This window comes from Eriocheir sinensis, chromosome 37, assembly GCF_024679095.1.
Source record: "Eriocheir sinensis breed Jianghai 21 chromosome 37, ASM2467909v1, whole genome shotgun sequence".
Taxonomy (NCBI): Eukaryota; Metazoa; Arthropoda; class Malacostraca; order Decapoda; family Varunidae; genus Eriocheir; species Eriocheir sinensis.
This window is the reverse complement of record NC_066545.1, coordinates 13,599,284-13,611,408: the sequence shown is the minus strand read 5'-3', so window position 1 is coordinate 13,611,408 and position 12,125 is coordinate 13,599,284. Positions and strand designations below refer to the sequence as shown.

Sequence of the window (12,125 nt, the reverse complement as noted above, 5' to 3'; positions counted from 1 at the left end):
TAACAACAACATCCTCGAGTAAATGGGAAGATTATCATTATTGTTGTACGCGCATTCACTCCTTGGATGGCGAAGGCAAAAAGAGGAGAGAAAAATTTTAAAACGAAACGAAGAGCGATTAAAAGGTCCCTCTGAAAATAGTCTACCAAGAAATTAATATAGAAAAAAATTATATATAAAACAAACGGAGAAAAGTGTAAACAAAGAGGGGAAACTTATATATACAGAAAGGTGAGAATAAGCAAACAATTATCAGGGAGGAAGATTTTTCAAGGTACCATAAACACTGATGCCACGTGGCCGTCACTCGTTAGAAAGAGAAGAAACGGAGAAGAAAGATGAACAGTATATCCAAAACGAGGAAGAGAAGAAGAAAGATGAACAGTATAACCAAAGCGAGGAAGAGAAGAAGAAAGATGAACAGTATAACCAAAACGAGGAAGAGAAGAAGATGAACAGTATAACCAAAACGAGGAAGAGAAGAAGAAAGATGAACAGTATAACCAAAACGAGGAAGAGAAGAAGAAAGGTGAACAGTATAACCAAAACGAGGAAGAGAAGGAGAAGAAAGATGAACAGTATATTCAAAAGAAGGGAGAGAAATAGCATGATCTAGCTTTGTCTTGGATCCTTGAAGCCTTCCACGAAACCCCCAATTACCATCCATCTCCCCCCTTCTTCCCCCTCACCCCCCCCTGATCCCCTTCCCCTTTGATCCCCCATTCTCCCCACATAACCTCTCCTCTCCTCACTCCTCCCCTTTCTTCTCGCCCCTACCTCACCCCAATCACCCCTCTCCCCCCCTTCTTTCCCTTTGATCCTCCCTTCTCCCCACATAACCCCTCTTCTCTTCCCTCCTCCCCCCTTCTTTTCACCCCTCCCCTACCCCATCACCCCTCTCCCCCTTCTCCCTCTCGTCCCCCCCTCACTTAACACCTGCAAACACTTTTTTTTTTTATAACACAGCAATCGATTTTCACCCTCCACTTTTTATCACCCCTTCCCCCCCCCCCTCCACAATCCCCATTCCCACTCCTCCCTTACCCCTTTAACCCCCCCCCCTGGTCACTCTCCCCTCCCATTCACACCTCCAGTCCCGTTTTCTATAATATGGCAATCAATTTTTCCCTTCCTTTACCTTCCTTTTACAGACATAAGCATGAAGAGTTGAGTCCCCCCCTTCCTTTCCCCTCCTCCCCTCCTCCAACACCCCTTCTCCCCCATATTCCCCTCTACTCCTACCTCCAAATCCCCTTTACTCTACCCAATAAGCCCATTCTCTTCCCCGTAATCACCCCCTTATCCTCCCAACCATTCCCCCCTCCCCACCCCTTCTCCTCCCCCCGTCCCACCCTCACCACCCTACCTGACCCTCTCCTCTTGGCACTTGCAACCAATTTCATCTTCCTTTACCTTCATTCTCAAACATAATATTCATGGGCGCCAGACGAGGACCGGCACGCACGTTAGTCATCAGAGTGAGCAACCAACCACACACACCTGCCCACACATACACCTGGCGCACACCTGTCAGGAATCAATTTGGGCAGACTTACCTGAGATCGAAGGGCAGAGCGTCACACCTGAGGACAGAGAGAGACCAGGTGATGATTCATTCACATTTACATATTTATTTATTTAGATGTTTTTAATGGTGGTGGAGGGGGGGAGGAAGGGGGGATGATGAGGGTGGTGGTGGTGGTGGTGATGATGATGATGAAAATACTAGTAAAGATAATAATGATAATAATAATAATAATAATAATAATAATAATAATAATAATAATAATAATAATAATAATAATAATAATAAAAAAAACACACACACACACACACACACACACACACACACACACACACACACACACACACACACACACACACACACACACACACACACAAATTAGACCAGCAAACGACAGGCGCAGAGAGAGAGAGAGAGAGAGAGAGAGAGAGAGAGAGAGAGAGAGAGAGAGAGAGAGAGAGAGAGAGAGAGAGAGAGAGAGAGAGAGAGAGAGAGAGAGAATAAAAGAAAAGAGAGAAAAAAAGAAAGTGAGACTGAAGCAAAACAAACCAAAAACAAAAACAAAAATGAAAAAATATAGGAAAGAAACAAAAACCGAGAAAAATAAAGAAAATAAAAACAATAAAAAAGAAAAAAAAAAGGACGGGACGCGACTTCCAATTTCCAATCCCCCAAAATGCATGAACTGACAACAGAAACCAAAAAAAAAAAAGAAAAAATTGACTTTGGAAGGGCATCAGCATCCTCTCTCTCTCTCTCTCTCTCTCTCTCTCTCTCTCTCTCTCTCTCTGAACGTTTTGACCCATCGTCCCGTCCCTCCCCCATACCCTCTCCTCCCCCCATCTTCCCCTACCTCCCTCCTCCTCCTACTACTACTACAACTATTAACCACTACTACTACTACTAATGTTACTCTTTTTACTATTATTTATTTATTTATTTATGTATCTATTTACTTACGAATCTATTATGTGTCTTTCTTTTCCTTTCATTTCAATACTAGAATCATACAAGTCATACTACTACTACTACTACTATTACTACTGCTACTATTACTACTACTACTACTATTACTACTGCTACTACTGCTTTTACTACTACTACTACTGCTACTACTACTACTACTACTGCTACTACTACTACTACTATTACCACGGAGAGGATCATGTCACAGGAAAGCGTCTAATCTCGCGCTTTAAAAACATTAGCTTGTGTGTTTATCTGTATGTCTGTCTTTGTCGGTGTCGCTGTGTCCGTCTGTGTATCTGTCTATTAGTTAATGTTTTTTTTTTGTTGTTCTCTCTCTCTCTCTCTCTCTCTCTCTCTCTCTCTCTCTCTCTCTCTCTCTCTCTCTCTCTCTCTCTCTGTGGGTTTATGTAATGTGTCTATCGGTATTGCGTGAGTTTTGTCTCCTATTTATCGCTAAGGTTTTTTCTTTCATATTTTCTTTTCTGGTGTGTGTGTGTGTGTGTGTGTGTGTGTGTGTGTGGACAAGAGATAAAGGCGCCAGGAAATGTTGTAAGGTCTGGTCTCAGGTAACTCTGCCTTGTACAGAGAGATGTCAACTGCCTGGTGTGTAATGACGAGCGTGCCTTATCGCCACAATCACCTCCACTCCCAGCCAACACCATCACCCCCCTCCAACCACCACCAGCACCCCTTCTTCCAACCACCACCAGCACCCCCCCTCCCAACCCCCCCCCCCCCCCTCCTCATCACCGCTGCCACTCACTCGGAGTCGTCCCTGCTCCTCTTCCTGACGGGCTCCACCCTGGGCGGGGGCTGCGTGAAGGTGTCTGACTTGGTCCTCCAGTGGTTGCGCGTTGACCCCGCCCGGCGGTAGGCGTGCGGCCGGTAGATGATCCCGGCGCCGTCCAGCTGCTCCATGGTGCCGTTCGGGCCCCCGGGGGAGGCTTTGCCGGGCGATGCAGTGGTCGTAGGCTTGAAAAAGGGCAAACGGGCCATCTTGGAGCCGGGGCTGACCGGGCTGAGAGGGCTGCGGGGACTGCTGGGACTCCGGGGACTGCCGTTGGTGTGAGGTGACCCCGACTTGGCGTCCGGGAACCACTTGGCCTCGTGGTCGTGGATGGCAGGCGGCGTGGGCGGCAGGTGCAGGCTGCTGCGCTTCCTGGCGTCGGCGAGGGTCCTGCCGCCCTGCCCGTCGCCGCGCCGCTGCAGCTTGGGGGACCAGGCGGGCGAGGGACGATCCTTGAAGCTAAACACCTTGCTGAGCACCTTGAGGGCGGGGCTGCGCGGGCTGGGCTGGTTGGAGGGCGGCTCGCTCTTGGCGGAGCCGGGGCTGCTGTCGGCGGAGCGGCCCAGCATCAGCATCGGGGAGGACTCCGACCTGACCACCGGCAGGCGCAGCACGCGGCACTCCACCTCCCCTGCCCCCGCCCCCGCCCCCGCCTGGCCCCGCTGCTTCCGCCGCTCCTGGATGCTGTTCCGCCGCTCCCGCACCGCACCCTCGCCCCCGTCCACCTCAAGGAGCGCCATGCCGCCCGCCGCCACGCCTCCTTGACCCGCCTGCTCCTCACCGTTGGCCTCGGCGGGCGTGGGCGTAGACTTCATGTTCACCCCCTTGCTCCCTTCTCCTCCAGTCCTGGCCATGGCGGAGTTGTCACACGGCCCTGCCATAGTACCGTTCCCTACCCCCTCCTTCCCTTTCACCCCCTCCCCTGTGACGGTCATGTTCCCCCCTTCGACCAGTCTCACCCCGGAGGGCATGCTAACCCGGAATCCTTCAGGTCAAAGGGGCACAATACCGCGAAATCCTTCACCCCCTCGAGAGGTTGCACACACGCGTCACTGCGGCGAGCGGCCCGTCCTTGTCACGCACGCAGGGAGTCAGGAGTCACGGCCACTTTCCATAAACGTTTCAGAGTCACGGCGAACGCTTGTCTGGCGAGGCGAAGGACCTTTAAATAAACGTTCTTAAGAGACGGATATTCATAAACTTGTCTTAGCACTGAATAATTGTAAACTTGTCGTAGGCGATGAAACTTTATATAAACTTTCTTAGCGATTGATCTTTGTAAACTTTCTTAGCGACGGAATCTGTATGTGATCACTGCACAGAAGAATAGAGCTAAATAGATAGATAGAGAGAGAGAGATAAGTAGATAGATAGATAGAGATAGATAGAGGGACAGATAGATAGATCAAGATATAGAGAGAGATAAAGACAGACAATTAGAAAAACAGACATAAAAACTGATACAGAGAGAGAGAGAGAGAGAGAGACCCCCCCATGTCTACCTATAAGCACGATCACTACGACACTGAATCGGGGAAAAACGCGGCGAGGTCTTCCCGTCGAGAGAGAGAGAGAGAGAGAGAGAGAGAGAGAGAGAAAGTGTGTGATAAGGCCGGCTAAGTATGTGATTATCTCTCTTGCTTCCTGTCCACCTCCACCACCACCACCACCTCCACTGTCATCACCACAACCGTCACCACCACCACCACCACCACCACCACCATTACCACCAAAACCACCATCACCATCACCACAACCATCATCATCACCACTATCACCACCACCACCACCACTGTCATCACCACAACCATCACCACCACCACCATCAATAAAAGTAAATATAAATAAATGTAAACTAAGGTAGAAAGGAGAGTTAGTAAGGTGATTAGAGGTTAGCTAATTCAGGCGAATATTTTATACATTCTGGCGATTTTTCTGCTTTATTTTTAGATTTTAACGCTATTTTTCGCGATTCGTTGCTTCAATATCCGCTATTCACCTTCTCTTCACTTTTTTTCTCACTCTTTTTTTTCTAAGGTAATGTGGATAGCAAAAAAAAGACTACATTAAAGTAAAGAATTAAAATCGTACTCAGGCGAAGATGCAATATAAAAAAAATACATTTATAAATAGAAGGAAAGACCCAACACTAACTTTTTTTTTTATTTCAAGATAAACTCCAAAATATGACACATGTCCGCTTTAGTGTACGAATTAAAAAAGTAAAGAGAAAAAAAATAGTTTCCCTTGTGTTCATATGATATTTTTTTCCCATTTTCTTTTGCCTCCTCTTCTACATAACTCCATTTCCTGAACTCAATTTTCCTCTTCATCATCATCTTCTTCATCTTCTTCTTCCAAAAAAAAATAGTTTCCCTTCTGTTCATATGACTTTTTTCCCATTTTCTTCTGCCTCCTCTTCAAATTCCATCTCCTGCATTCAATTTTCCTCATCATCATCATCATCATCATCTTCTTCTTCTTCTTCTTCTTCTTCTTCTTCCGAAAAAATAGTTCCCCCTGTGTTTATATGATTCTTTTTTTTCTCATTTTCTTCTGTCTCTTCTAACTCCATCACCTGTATTTAATTTTCCTCATCATCATCATCATCTTCTTCTTCTTCTTCTTCTTCTTCTTCTTCTTCTTCTTCTTCTTCTTCTCCTAAAATAAAGCTCCACCAAGGTATAATTATCACGCAAAATTAACATCATTATAACGCGGCGTAATTGAGAAGGAGGGCGAATACATTTACCCACTAACAGGACACGAGTGGGCGGGAGGGAGCGAGTGTTGCAAGAGGCGCGGTGTTAAGGAAGGTAAAGAATGAAAGAAAAATAGTTCGCACCCTTTCTTTATTTAGCATCGTCGGGTATTGTAAGTCTGGTTCGCATCCCTTCCTTGTGGGTGTTAGTGATTCCTTCTACTCCTTTTTCTTCTTCTCCTTTTCTTCCTCCTTTTTCTTTTTCTTTTCTTCTTTCGCCTGTTTTTTTTTCTTCTTTTTTTGCTGTTTTCTATTGTCTTCTGCTTTTTCTTTTATTTACAGTTTGTTTTTTCTACTTTTTTTCTTCTTCTTCTTCTTCTTTTTCTTCCTCCTCCTAATCCTCCTAATTCTCCTTTCTCTTTTTCTTTTCTTCACAGTTTTTCTTCTATCTTTTTCTTCTTCTTTCTATTTATTTTCTTCTTCTATCTCTTCTTCTTTTCCTTCTTCTTTTTCTTCTTCTTCTTCTTCTTCTTCTTCTTCTTCTTCTTCTTCTTCTTCTTCTTCTTCTTCCCCTTCTTCATCCTCCTAATCCTCCTAATTCTCCTTCCTCTTTTCCTTTTCTTCTCAGTTTTTCTTCTATCTTTTTTCATTTTCTTTTTCTATTTATTTTCTTCTTCTATCTCTTCTTTTTTTTCATCTTCTTCTTCTTCTTCTTCTTCTTCCTAATCCGCTTAATTCTCCTTCCTCTTTTTCTTTTCTTCATCGGATTGTTCTTCTTCTCTCTTTTTCTTCTTTTTTTTCTATTTATTTTCTTCTATCTCTTCTTCTTCTTCTTCCTCTTCTTCTTCTTCTTCATCTTCCCCTTCTTCTTTCTCTTCTATCTATGCACTGTCGATTATGATTTGTTAATGGTTTCGTGCATAAGTGTAAGTCTACGTATGTGAAGACCCTAATTTACATATTCTTCCTCTATCTCTCTCTCTCTCTATCTATCTATCTATCTTACGGGGACAACAAGAGGCCAGCAGGAGCCAAAGGGGAGAGCATTTGTTTCTTTGAAGTCTTAGCATAAAACACGCCGTGATTCAACAAGGCGAGGCACCACAGAAAACAGAATCATTTTAGCGTCAACTCGTTTAAACCTCTAACCTTCCCGCTCCCTCCCCCTCCTTAACCTTTCTTGGAGCATTTAAGAGATGGATGTATAGGGATGTTTTTTGTTGTTTATGAGGACAGGAAGGGAATGCTATAGGGTTAAATATGTGTGTAAATAAGGTAATAGACAGTAATAGTAATGGTTAGGTTGTGATGGTGGTGGTAGTGGTGGTTGATGGTAGTAGTAGTAGTAGTAATAGTAGTAGTAGTAGAAGTAGTATTTGTAGTCGTAGTAGTAGTAGTAGTGGTGGTAGTAGTAGTAGTAGTTGTTGTTGTAGTAGTAGTAGAAGTAGTAGTAGTTATTGTTGTTGTTATTGTTGTTCTACTAATACTCATATAAATACTAACACTATACACACACACACACACACACACACACACACACACACACACACACACACACACACACACAAGAAGAGGTCGGTGTTTCTGTGCACGCGGAATAACGAGTCATTACGGCCGGAAGCCCCTTGTTCGGGCTTAATTGAAGGTAATTACGACCTTAATGAATTTGGAAGTGGCTGCCGGGGATGAGGGAGACGGATGCACCAACACACGAACGAACGGCCGAACGGAGGAGGGAAAGACGGACACGGACGAGAACACGGACGACTCTAGAGACGGATAAAGAGGTGAATGGGAAGAACAGACATTGAATTAAGAACAGGAGGGCAAAAAAGGTAGACGGACACAAAGGAGAACACGAACAACTCTATAAGCGGATGGAAAGGAAAAAATAACAGAAAGATGGACATAAAGATAGTGAGATTGAGTGAAGAATGGGCGAGGAAAAATATATGATAGACGGGCAAAAAGACGAAAACAAAAAAACGAATAGAGGGAAAAGGAGAGAAAGATAAATGGGAAGAAAGATAAAGAGCCTGAAAGAGAGATTATATTACAAGAAAAGAGATAGATGGGGGTAAAGACGGGAATACGAAGAACTCTTTAAACGGATAAAGAAAAAAAGGACAGGAAGAAGGACAGGAAGAGAGAAGCTAAACGCAGAAAGAGAAATAGATCGTAAGTGAAGGAAGAACAGACGGACACACACACACAAGGATGGAGAGAGAAACAGACACTTGAACAGAAAAAAAAATGGCTGATACAAAGACGAAAACAAAAGAATATACAAACACGGAGAAACAAACAAGCATAAAGATAAATAAACAAACAGAAAGAAAGACAAACAGCAACTTAAAACACAGACAAGAGAATTAATCAGTCCCATTGCAAATCACACGCAAATTACATTATTAATCGAGGCATTTGAAATTTATAAGTTACGAATAATTAAAAGGGAAGGGAAGGCGGAAGTAGGAGGATAATAAAGAGAGAGAGAGAGAGAGAGAGAGAGAGAGAGAGAGAGAGAGAGAGAGAGAGAGAATTGAAGAGTCTGAGGAAGGAAGAAGGAAGGGGAGAGAAACGAATAATTTGTGGAGGAAGGGAGGAGGAAAGGAGAAGAGGAGGAAAAGAGGAGAGAGAGAGAGAGAGAGAGAGAGAGAGAGAGAGAGAGAGAGAGAGAGAGAGAGAGAGAGAGAGAGGAAGAGGAAGTGAATGGAACCAGAGTAGGAAGGACCCTGATTTGTTTGTTTGTTTGTTTGTTTGTCTGTTTGTGTGACTGACTGACTGACTGACTGACTGACTAACTGACCGATTAACCGACTAACAATCACATACACATACACAATAAAAATAAAACACACACACACACACACACACACACACACACACACACTTGCATAACGGTATTGCTAGGCTTATGGTAGTCAAATGTAGGGGGAGAGGAGGAGGAGGAGGAGGAGGAAGAGAAGAGGAGGAAGAGGAAGAGGAAGAAGACAGAGAAAGGAAGGCAAGCAGACAGACGGGCAGACAGAGAGAGAGAGAGAGAGAGAGAGAGAGAGAGACCCACCCGAAGACCCCTTTCACCCCGCCGCGTCACACCTCCCCGCAGCTGACAATAAGGATGTGACTCGACGCCCAGAAAGGCCCCGGACGTACCCAGCCCCGGAGGATACTGTCTAGGGGTGCGAGAGAGAGAGAGAGAGAGAGAGAGAGAGAGAGAGAGAGAGAGAGAGAGAGAGAGAGAGAGAGAGAGAGAGAGAGAAAATTGCCTCCACATAATCCATAACCTTTTAGCGAATAGAGAAAAAAGTTGTGAATTAAGAGAGGAAAAATAAAGTTAGGAACAGGAAATGGGAGGAAAATGAAGAGGAGGAGGAGGAAGAGGAGGAGGAGGAGGAGGAGGAGGAGGAGGGGAAAGGATAAGTAAGATGGGAAGGAGAATAAACGAGGAAAATAATGAACGATATAGGAAGAATGGGAAAGAGAAGGAGAAGGAGAAGAGGGAAGAAAAGGAGAGGAAAAAAGAAAGGAAATAAGAAAACAATAAAAAAATGAAGAAAAACATAATATTGAGAAAAACATTTGGCTACATAGAAAAGAGCATGAGAAAACGAAAATTCATAAATAATAAGATAAAGAAAGAAGAAAAGGATAACCGTGGGGCGTAGAATGGGATAAAGAAGAAAGGCGGAATAAAATGGGAAGAGAAGAATTAATGAGAAGCGAAAGGAAAAAGAAAGAGTAATATTGAAGAGTAGACTTGGATAAAACAGGAAGGAAGAGAAGACGAGAAAGAGTAGGAGGAGGAGCAAGAAGAAGAGGAAGAAGAAGAAGAGGAAGAGGAGGAGGAATAACAAGAAGAGTGGAGAATATGGAAATGATAAAGGTGGGAAATAAGAACGAATAAAATAGAAAAAGAGAAAGAGGAGGAGAAAGAGGAGGGGAAAGAAGAACAGAAAGAGGAAGAGGAAAGCGTGTCTCAGAAAAGAGGAAGAGAAGAGGAAGAGAAGAAATAATTCGCAGAGAAAAGAATTAGGAGGGAAGTAAGGTTGGATAAAATAGGATAAGGAAGAGAAGAAGAGAAAGAGGAGGAGGAAGAGGAAGCGGAAGAAGAAGAGGAGGAAGAAGAGGAGGAGGAAGGTGTTAGCCTCAGGATGCAAACTTTAATACATTTTCTACACCGATAAAAAAAGACAAAAAAATAAAAACAAAATAAAAAAATGATGAAGCAGAAAATAACGACGGAGATGAAAAAAGAAAACATGAGGTGATGGAGAGAGAAAAAAAAGAGAAAGAAGGAAGGAAGGAAGAGGAAAGTGATGAAAGAGGAAAAAATAATAATAGAAGGTAAAACAAGAGATTAATGGAATATGTATACGCAGAGAGAGAGAGAGAGAGAGAGAGAGAGAGAGAGAGAGAGAGAGAGAGAGAACAGGTGTGGTATACAGGTGTGTGAGAGCCTCGTATGACTCACAAACACTTACTCACACAAAAACAACCTTGAACTTACAACATTACTAACAAAAAACAAAGAAAATCAAAGCTATTACTACTACTACTACTACTACTACTACTACTACTACTACTACTATTACCACTTCCAAGTCTATAAACTCAATCAATTTTCCAGGGCATTTTTTTCCCTCCTATCTCTCTCCCTTTTTTCTCTCCCCTCTCTTCTCTCCTCCTTCTCCCCCGTGACCTATTTCCTCTCTCTCTCTCTCTCTCTCTCTCTCTCTCTCTCTCTCTCTCTCTCTCTCTCTCTCTCTCTCTCTCTCTCTCTCTCTCTCTCTCTCTCTCTCTCTCTCTCTCTCTCTTTCCGTTTCTCCCTCCATCAATTTTCTCAAGAGACGTCAAAATCAGGTTTCGGAAACTTACTGAAATTCTTAAGAGGTGTGAAAAAAGTGGTGGTGGTGGTGGTGGTGGTGGTGGTGGTGGTGATGATAGTGGTGGTGGTGGTGGTGATGACGATGATGATGGTGGTGGTGGTGATGATAGTGGTGGTGGTGAAGGTTTGGGGAGGGTAGTTTTTTTATTTTTATTTGAGAGAGAGAGAGAGAGAGAGAGAGAGAGAGAGAGAGAGAGAGAGAGAGAAAAACACGTGTGAAAATGGTCTCAAGGTCAATGTTGGGTGTGTCTGTCTGTGTGTGTGTGTGTGTGTGTGTGTGTGTGTGTGTGTGTGTGAGAGAGAGACGGCAATTATTAACAATATATATTTTTTTACCTTTTTTTTTTTACACATGAACTGTTAAAACGTTTAGTCAGATTGAACACTTTTTTATGTAGTCTATTATTTTCTTTTTTTCTTTTTTTTCTGTAGTTGTAATATATTTTTTTTCTAACTCGTAACTGGGTCAGAAGCAATTTTCGGATTTGTTTGTTTTTTATGCATTTTCAATTGGCCGTGAATTAATGCATATATACCTGTTCTAATATACATATGAATACTTTTTCCTTAATAAATAATGATGATTGGGTCTGTTGTTGTTGTTGTTGGTGGTGGTGGTGGTGGTGGTGTTAGTGATGGTGGTGGCAAGGTTTTTGTTGTTGTTGATATTTTGTTGTTGTTGGTGGTGGTGGTGGTGGTGGTGGTGAGAACATAAGAACATAAGAACTTAGGAGTCTGCAAGAGGTCGTTAGTGATGGTGGGGGCAAGGTTTTTGTTGTTGTTGTTGCTGTCGCTGTTGTTGTTGTTTGCATAATCTGCGTCCTTCTCTTTATACCAACACGTGCTAGAGAGTGTGTGTGTGTGTGTGTGTGTGTGTGGGAGGAGGGGGAAGAGGAGGAGGAATAAGAAGAGAAAAGAATACGGAAAAGATAAAGGTAGGAAGTAAGGTTTGATAAAGTTGGAAGGAGGAAGAGAAGAAGAGAACGAGGAAGAGAAAGAAGAAGCGGAAGAAGAGAAGGATGAGCGAAGGAGAGATACCAAAAATAAAAACAATAAAAATAAAAACAATTAGTCCAAACAATTACTACACAAACAATTGCAACACACACACACACACACACACACACACACACACACACACACACACACACACACACACAACCACACACCGAACACACACCACACCAAACCACAATAACACCCCCTCCACACACCGCCATCCCTTCCACTCCACCTAAACAAAGAACTCCTAGAT

The 12,125-nt window shown here is 43.5% G+C and overlaps 1 protein-coding gene across 1 annotated transcript; it reads right to left on the bottom strand.

Annotated features, from left to right (window-relative positions):
- Positions 1-1,417: 1,417 nt before the first annotated feature.
- On the bottom strand, positions 1,418-4,843 carry LOC127008289 (uncharacterized). The gene is made up of 3 exons (XM_050880097.1): positions 4,784-4,843; positions 3,258-4,443; positions 1,418-1,583 (listed from the first exon to the last, which is right to left on the bottom strand). Exons 2-3 carry the CDS (start codon positions 4,250-4,252, stop codon positions 1,553-1,555), a joined length of 1,026 nt encoding a protein of 341 aa, XP_050736054.1. The 5' UTR covers positions 4,253-4,443; positions 4,784-4,843; the 3' UTR covers positions 1,418-1,552.
- Between the last annotated feature and the right edge of the window lie 7,282 nt (positions 4,844-12,125).